This window comes from Herpailurus yagouaroundi, unplaced genomic scaffold (assembly GCF_014898765.1).
Source record: "Herpailurus yagouaroundi ecotype Mexico unplaced genomic scaffold, PumYag 180, whole genome shotgun sequence".
NCBI lineage: Eukaryota > Metazoa > Chordata > Mammalia > Carnivora > Felidae > Herpailurus > Herpailurus yagouaroundi.
The window spans coordinates 6,093,404-6,101,653 of record NW_024412411.1 but is presented as its reverse complement, the minus strand read 5'-3'; the positions used below and the strand labels follow the sequence as shown (position 1 = coordinate 6,101,653).

The following is an 8,250-nucleotide window of genomic DNA, read 5'->3' as shown; positions in this document are numbered from 1 at the left end:
AGAGAGAGAGAGAGAGAGAGAGAGAGAGAGAGAGAATGAATATCTGAAACAGGCTCCAGGCTCCCAGCTGTCAGCACAGAGCCCGACACGGGGATCGAACTGAGGAGCCATGAGATCATGACCTGAGCCAAAGTCGGACACTTAACTACAGAGCCACCCAGGCACCCCAACTGCCTAAATATCTAACAATGGATAAGACATCAAAGCAAAAACTGTTGGTGATTATTCACTGCACATCTGTTAATCAGTTCATGTACAGACAGCAAGGCATGTAGCTGAGTTGCTTCCTTGTCTCTGGTGATGAATGTAGGTGATATTTTACAAAAATGAATAATCAAAAGAGGGAAATGGCCAATAATGATGAAAGTGTAGCAAAGAAACAAAAAGTGATAATGTTGGAAGTGAAATTCCAATCAAACATAAACGGAGTTATTGAAGAAACCGCTGACACTGACAATGTTGACTGCTGCCATTCCAGAGACTCTAGATATGCAGCCAGAGGAACTTAATGAAGACAAACTTACCAACATAAGTGAAGAAAGTGGTTGTGAGAAAAGGATGAGGTTTTAAATTATAGTATACTAAACATTAGTTTTACTATTTTTTCATTTCTCTATATATCTATAACCAACAATAAGAGAGTTTATAGTGCTTGACAAAAAAATTTTAAAGGTGACAAAACAATCATAACTTTTCCCATTGATTATTAAGACTACTTTGCCAGGTTTTAACGTGCAAGGTCCTTTGTGCTGTCCTTCACAACTATAAAGAGTGAGGACTGCTTGTACCTACAACTTCTGGCACATCAAGGAACACATTATTTCACAACTAAAGAGAAAACCTCTACCTTTACAATCTGCTCAAACAAAAAAGGAATTTGAAAAAAAAAATGAAAAAAAAAACAGACAAGGAATCTGAAATGATCTTGGGTGATGTTAAGAAGAAAGATTTTCTGGTATTTCAGTGACTAAGAACTGCTGCCATATCTGAACATGCAATTCCCCAAACTCTTCTTTTTATTACTCAAAATACACACAGCCTAGTGCTGAAAGACGGGGTTCATGAATAATTATTCAATTTGTCCGTTGTGACAGTATTCTATTTCACCTGTCCTTACTTCTTGCATGCAGGGACAAAACAGTGAGTGTGTGATAGTACAAGATATAGTAGCTTTATTTTTTTTTATCTCATTTAATCTTTATTTATTTTTATTTGTTTATTTTTTTAATATGAAATTTATTGTCAAATTGGTTTCCATACAACACCCAATGCTCATCCCAACAGGTGCCCTCCTCAATGCCCATCGCCCACCCTCCCCTCCCTCCCACCCCCCATCAACCCTCAGTTTGTTCTCAGTTTTTAAGAGTCTCTTATGCTTTGGCTCTCTCCCACTCTAACCTTTTTTTTTTTTCCTTCCCCTCCCCCATGGGTTTCTGTTAAGCTTCTCAGGATCCACATAAGAGTGAAAACATATGGTATCTGTCTTTCTCTGTATGACTTAGCTTTAGAATCAGACCTCAACTTAAACACCATCTCTACATCACTCTTTGCAACCTTAGGTAAAGATTGAAAGGGAGAAGAGGAAGTGCTTAGCAAAGTGTGGTACACAGTAAGCACTTACATATGGCTATTATCATCATTATCTTTACTATTCCTATCATTAATGTAAATATCATAATAATGATATAATTGTATTTATTTTAAACACATCATTATTAACCAGCATATTCTTCAAAGATTAAATTCTCTTACTCCAAAAAATGATGGATACCCTCTGCTTCCTGGGTAAAAAGACTGGACCTCAACTTCCTCCAAATAATTTTCTCCCAAGGCACATGTGCAAAGGGCAGTCAACATTCACTTACTTTCTTCTTGCAACCCTTGATTCCTATGTCAAAACCCACCCTGCAGTCTTCTCAGTTTCCTCCTCTGAGGACATTAAGACCAAAAGCCATTTCCCATTTCTCACAGCTATCTGGCAGAACAGCTATCTTGCACCCTCATAGCTCACATGACTTAACTGTCAGTTTTCTCTTGATTCTAATCCCTGGTTCTAAACTAAAAGCCATTATTACTTATATCTACCCATAAATATGCAAAGGGCCTAAAGGGCAACTAAAGCCAACCCCTTTTCTTTACTAAATAATTTCTTATAAAACATTCATGTGAGTTAGTTCAGTAATGTCTGTTTCAACACTTCCAGTGACCTCCACCTCCAGGCAAGCCATTCCATGCTTATCTTCAGTTAAAAAGTTTCCTTAGGCTGAAGCAAAATCTCTCCCCTTACTGTTAGTTTCCATCCATATACTGTAATTCCACATTCTAGAGAAATTTAGAAAGTTTAACTGCTCTGTATGACAGCGCATCCAATGTTTGAAGACCATGGCAATGTCTTCATGTTGTTCTTCCATGTTACACGCTTCCAGTTCAGAAAGCATGATTTTAAGTCCCTTCCTCTCGGGGCGCCTGGGTGGCGCAGTCGGTTGAGCGTCCGACTTCAGCCAGGTCACGATCTCGCGGTCCGGGAGTTCGAGCCCCGCGTCAGGCTCTGGGCTGATGGCTCAGAGCCTGGAGCCTGTTTCTGATTCTGTGTCTCCCTCTCTCTCTGCCCCTCCCCCGTTCATGCTCTGTCTCTCTCTGTCCGAAAAATAAATAAATGTTGAAAAAAAAAATTTAAAAAAAAAGTCCCTTCCTCTCACGGACCTTCTCTGGACCAGGTATGGGCTTGCCAACATGATCTAACAACAAATTGGTAAAGCGCTTCCTTGCCAACATTTGGGCTGCCAAGTAATTATACTACAAGTGATCCCTCTGCCCATATTCTTCCATTATTATATAAAAATTATTACTTTAGTAGTTCAGGAAACGTGACTCTCAGCCCAAATCATGGTTTCAAAGGAATGGTTTAAAATCTTGAACACTAACAAGAGTTCGGGTTTCTTTTTTTATTGAGCCAACTACTGTGAAGAGAATCAAGTAGGATCAGCTGGCATGAAACCCTTGCCTCTTCCCTACAAAGCCAAACAAATGTCTGGGAAAAGGCGGTAGCAATGGGAAGGTTAGCTAAGAAGAGTTGCTTCATGCCCTGAGAAAGTGGGTCCAATTAAAAGGCGGCAGTAATAGCCAAAAAACATATATACATACATACATACACACACACACACACACACACACACACACACACACACACACACACACATATATATTCTCTATACTTTGCCAGAAACAGGTAGGTACCGGAAGAAGGATCAAACATTGTGCTCTCAAAATTTAACCCACATAAAGTGCAGAAAAGAAATGGCAGATTTTTCCTGTGCTCTCCTAACCTAGTGGAGTAAGAGCTGGGGAAATACACACACACGCGCACACACACCTACCTACATACCTACCTACCTAGTGGAGTAAGAGCTGGGGCAATGCACACACACACACACACACACACACACACACGCACGCACACACACCTACCTACCTACCTACCTACCTAGGGGGCAATTGGTGCCTGTCAGGGGCAAGCAGTTGGAGAAGGATTTTTCCCCAAGTCCTCAGAAGGTGCAATCAGTGGAAGTAGTGTCCTCAAATGAACTCTAACCCTTAGGTAGTAGGAAAGGAAGCAGGCAGAGTGGCACAGGGACTTGGTCCCCTGTGCTCCTGTGAGCCTGACACCTTCCCTGGAGGTGACGAAGAGGTCCGAAGAAAACAGAGAAAGAGGAAGGAAAAGACCTGGGAGTTTCCACGTTTGGGGTGAGACTAAGTTAGGACCTGTTCCCTTCTCCTGTGCCCTTAAGGCCGAAGGTGGTGGCAGCAACAGTAGGAGCAGGTGTCCCAGGCCCTCATTCTAACGAGCAGAATCCTCCACTCTCCCCACCTCCTCTAGGGCCGCCCCAGCCTGCCCCACTGCTCCCGTCATAAAGGAATTCCCATCCCCAGTCCTGCCCCTCAGGCCTCCCCTCAGGTCCAGCGGGGGGCTCCCCACTTCTCTTCCGATCCCCAAACTCAACCCTCCCTAACCCGTTCGGACCCCGGCACGCCTCACCCGACACACTGGATTCCCCCATCCGCTCCCCTCCTCGGCAGAGCTCCCATTCCTGCCCCCAGGCCGGGGCTCCCCACTCCACCTCCCCAGCCAGGCCTGGTGCCTCCCTGGGCGGCCAGGTCCGCCCTCCGCTTTCCTCACGCGGCGTCTCCCCTCGGACCGGCGCCCCCCCTCCCTGCCTCCGGCCTCAGGCCCGGGCGCCCGCACTCACAGAACTCGGCGATGTACCAGGTCACCGCGTAGTTCTCCTCGCACCAGTCCAGCGTGGACGTCGTGGGGCCCCAGTAGCCCTCGCGGTCCGCGGCCGGAGCCATCGCGCACGCAGCAGCCGCCGCCGCCGCCGCCGCCCAGGCGCTCCGCTGGCTGCGTTCGGCTCGGCAAGCTCCCAGGCCGGCTCGGGCCCTGCTCTCGCGCCCACCGAACGCTCCGCCCACCCTCTCTCCCTTAGGGGAGGGGCCGGCTCCGTCAGCGGCAGTGCCCGGCGGGAGACCCCGCCCACCGGCGCCTCCAGGCCGCCCTCGCCAGGCGGCGCCCCGCCCACCCCGAGGCCACAGGGGTTCCCCTGGTGGGGGGGGGGGGGAGTTCCTTTTCCCAGGAAAGGGCTGTGATCAGGTCACCGGGACGACGGTTACCCAGGCTGCCTGTCCCGCCCAGACACGCCCCTGGCTGTAGGCTTGGGGTTTCTGATATCCCTGAGGCTGTTTTCTGTCTGGACGTGTCAGAGACTCTATCTCTTTGTATGTGTGTGTCTGTGTGTGTGGTTTGATTAAACTAAGGCGGGTTGGGTTGAAGCCATCGGCAAGCCCTGGCTTGATAAAACCTGTGCAGAGGCACAGCGTCTTTCTCAGCGTCTTCCTTTGACCGCAGGCCTCAAACGGAACCCAGAAACAACTCTCCCAGCCCCGGGGACTCCTAGGAAATAAACAGTGCTTTTCTGATAAAGATATAAGTAAGTGTCTCTTGGGAACAAAGGGAAAGGGCAACAACCCTGGAGCAAAAAAAAAAAAAAAAAAAAAAGGCGGGGGCGGGGAGGTTGAGGGCGAGGGCATTCAGATCCTGTAAAAGAATTCAACTAAAGCAGAGCTTGCATGCCTCAGTTCAGGCTTCCAAACCCAGAGGTTTCTACTGTCTACCTATAATTGTGCCCTTACTCTCCAGGCAACCAACAGCCTCCCCTTCTTCCAGCCTCAAGACTGTAATACTCCACAGAGTTGCTGGAGGGGTCGTTTAAATGGTTTTGTTTGTTTGTTTTTTGGGTTTGTTTTGTTTTCTTGCAAAGAGAAAGAGCAAGTGCAAGCGTGGGAGGGGCAGAGGGAGAGGGAGAGACAATCCCAAGCAGGCTCCATACTGTCACTGTAGAGCCAGACTAGGGGCTCTATCTCACAACCATGAGATCATGACCTGAGCCAAAATCAAGAGTCACATGCTTAACCAGTGAACCACCCAGGTGCCCCTGGAGGGATCTTTAAAAAACAAATTACAACTATCCCTGCCCCTTGTGTTCAGCTATACAAACTCTTCCTTAGCTGGGAATGTACCGGGTCCATTCCATCTCAGCCTTTGCTCTGCTGTTCAGCTGGACTGTCTTCCACTCTTCTCTATTTGGCTCTCACTTGCCCTTTAAAATCTGGCTTCCTGGGGTAACTGGGTCAGTCAGTTAAGTATCTGACTCTTGATTTCAGCTCAGGTTGTGATACCAGGGTCATGGGTTCGAGCCCTGCATGGAGGGAGCATGGAGCCTCTCCTGTCTCTCTTCTCTACTCTCATTCTCTCCCTGTCTCTCTCTCTCAAAAAAAAAAAAAAAAAAAAAAAAAAATTTAAATTAAATTAGCTTCCTGAAGCACTGCCTAATTTTCACCCCAAGAGCTCCCTTGCCCTTTGTCCACATCCTCCAGTGATACATCCTGATCAGAAATCTTGCTGTCCATTCTTTTTTTTTTTCTTTACTTTTTTTTAAGTTTATTTATTTATTTTGAGAGAGAGAGAGAGAAAACAAGCAGGGGAGGGGCAGAGAGAGACAGGGAAAGAGAGAATCCCTAGCAGGGTCTACACTATCAGCGCAGGGGGCTTGATCCCACAAACTGTGAGATCGTGACCTGAGCTGAAAGCGAGAGTCAGGTGCTTAACCGACTGAGCCACCCGGGTGCCCCACTTGCTAGCCGTTCTTTATGGTCCTACCACCCAGGACTCTGCCTGACCACGCAGTTTGAACTGAAGATTGTAGTTAAGGATGGCACAATTGGTATTTTCTAAAGGAACTAGTCGGATAAGGTATAATCAAAAGTAAAAGAGAAAACGGGGAAATGAGCCTATGGCCTCTCTGCAAAGTGACCGTAGCAGACGATAGATGCAAAATCTTTACTTGCAGGGTGCAGAACCTAGGAATAGAGGCAGTGTGTTTTAATAGAAATAGCAGGATATCTGAAAATTCTCTTTTGAACAGCAGGCATGGAGCTTGGCCCTTGGCTGGGTGCTGGGAACACACGGAGGTAAATATAGGAAGAATCCAAGAGGGTAATCTACAGAGAAATAAAAGCCATTGAGGCCTGGGGAAACTTCTATTTCTAAGCATTTTTTCAATTTCAACCTCTAAAATTTCTGTTTTGTGTATGTTTTTAAATATGTATAAGAATCATGTGTATATAATGTATAAATGAATAAATATACAGATATTTGTATATTCAAAATGAATATGCAGAAATACATACTCGAAAGTGATTTGCTGGAGTACCTGGCTGGCTCAGTTGGTAGAGCATGGGACTCTTTATCTTGGGATTGTGGGTTCAAGCCCCACTTTAGGTGGAGAGATTACTTAGCAATAAAATCTTTAAAACAGTGATTTGCTGATGAGATTACAACAAAAACAGGGGAGAGGCCACAAAAATAGAGTGTGATAATGTGATAATATTTTGCTAGGACTAAACCAAAAAGTAGGGTGTTGTGGGAACCCCTATGTAGAAAGAACCACTGACCCAGCCAAGTGACTCAAGGCAGGAGATGAAGCCTTGGCTAAATCAATAGCCTGCATATTTCATCACATTTTCATCAACAGTGGAAAACAAAACAAAACAAAACAAAACAAAAAACCTCTACTGTGACCAGGACAAAATTTAGGAGAGAAAAATAAACAAAATGGATTTCACAGTTCCCTCAGCAACGTCTATCTCTCTGTCTAGCTGACAAGTTTTTCCCAAATGTAAAAGCAAATGCATGGAAATGTAGGGACCCTGAAAAGCCAAAACTGTCTTGAAAAAGATCAAAGTTGGAGGACTCACACCTCCCAATTTCAACACTGCAAAGCTATGCTAATCAAGACAGTATAATACTGGCATAAGGAAAAACATGCAGATTACTGGAATAATATGAAGATTCCAGAAATAAACCCCTTACATTTTTGGTCAGTTCATGTTCAACAAGGATGTTAAGACAATTCAATAGGGAAAGAATAGTCTTTTCAACAAATGGTGCTGGGGCTACTGGATACTCACACGCAAAAGAAGGATATTAGACTCCTTCCTGCCACTGAATAAAATGAACTCAAAATGGATCATAGAGTTACATGTAAGAGTTAAAACTATAAATCTCTTGGTTTACATACAAGTAAATTTTTGTTACCTAAGGTTAGGTGGTGGATTCTTATATACAACCACAAAAGCAGGGGCGCCTGGGTGGGTTCGCCAGTTAAGCGTCAGACTCTTGGTTTCGGCTCAGGTCATGATCTTGTGATTTTGTGGGTCTGAGCCCGACGCTGGCAGCACAGAGCCTGCTTGGGATTCCCTCTCTCTCAGTTCCTCCCCTGCTCGCACTGACTCTGTCTCTCTCAAAATAAATAAACTTTAAAAAAAAATCACAAAAGCACCAGCAACAAAAGAAAAAATAGATAAATTGGACTTCATCAAAACTAAAAACTTTTGGTTGCAAGTAATACCATCAAGAAAGTGAAAAGACAGCCCCAAAATGGGAAGAAATATTTACAAACAATATATTGGATAAGAAACTTGTATTCAGAATATATAAAGAACTTTTACAACTCAATAAAAACACACACAAAACAAACACAATTAAAAATGGGCAAAGCAGACGAATAAACATTTCTCCAAGGAAGATAAACAAATGTCAATAATCAGAACAGAAAAGCTGTTCACGTTTGCCATTAGAGATACACAAATCAAAACCACAATGAGATGCCTGCCACTTCACGTATGCTAGGGTGA

At 44.8% G+C, this 8,250-nt stretch overlaps 1 protein-coding gene across 2 annotated transcripts in view; it reads right to left on the bottom strand.

Moving 5' to 3' along the window:
* The window catches only part of ACER3 (alkaline ceramidase 3), a 169,620-nt gene extending 165,182 nt beyond the window's left edge, over positions 1-4,438 (bottom strand). The window contains exon 1 of one of the 2 annotated variants that reach the window (XM_040489434.1): positions 4,248-4,438. In XM_040489434.1, coding sequence (XP_040345368.1) covers positions 4,248-4,350 — 103 coding nt within the window. In that variant the 5' untranslated portion in view covers positions 4,351-4,438. The remainder of the gene's footprint in view (positions 1-4,247) is intronic. The other variant, XM_040489435.1, reaches the window with a different exon arrangement.
* Positions 4,439-8,250: the final 3,812 nt, after the last annotated feature.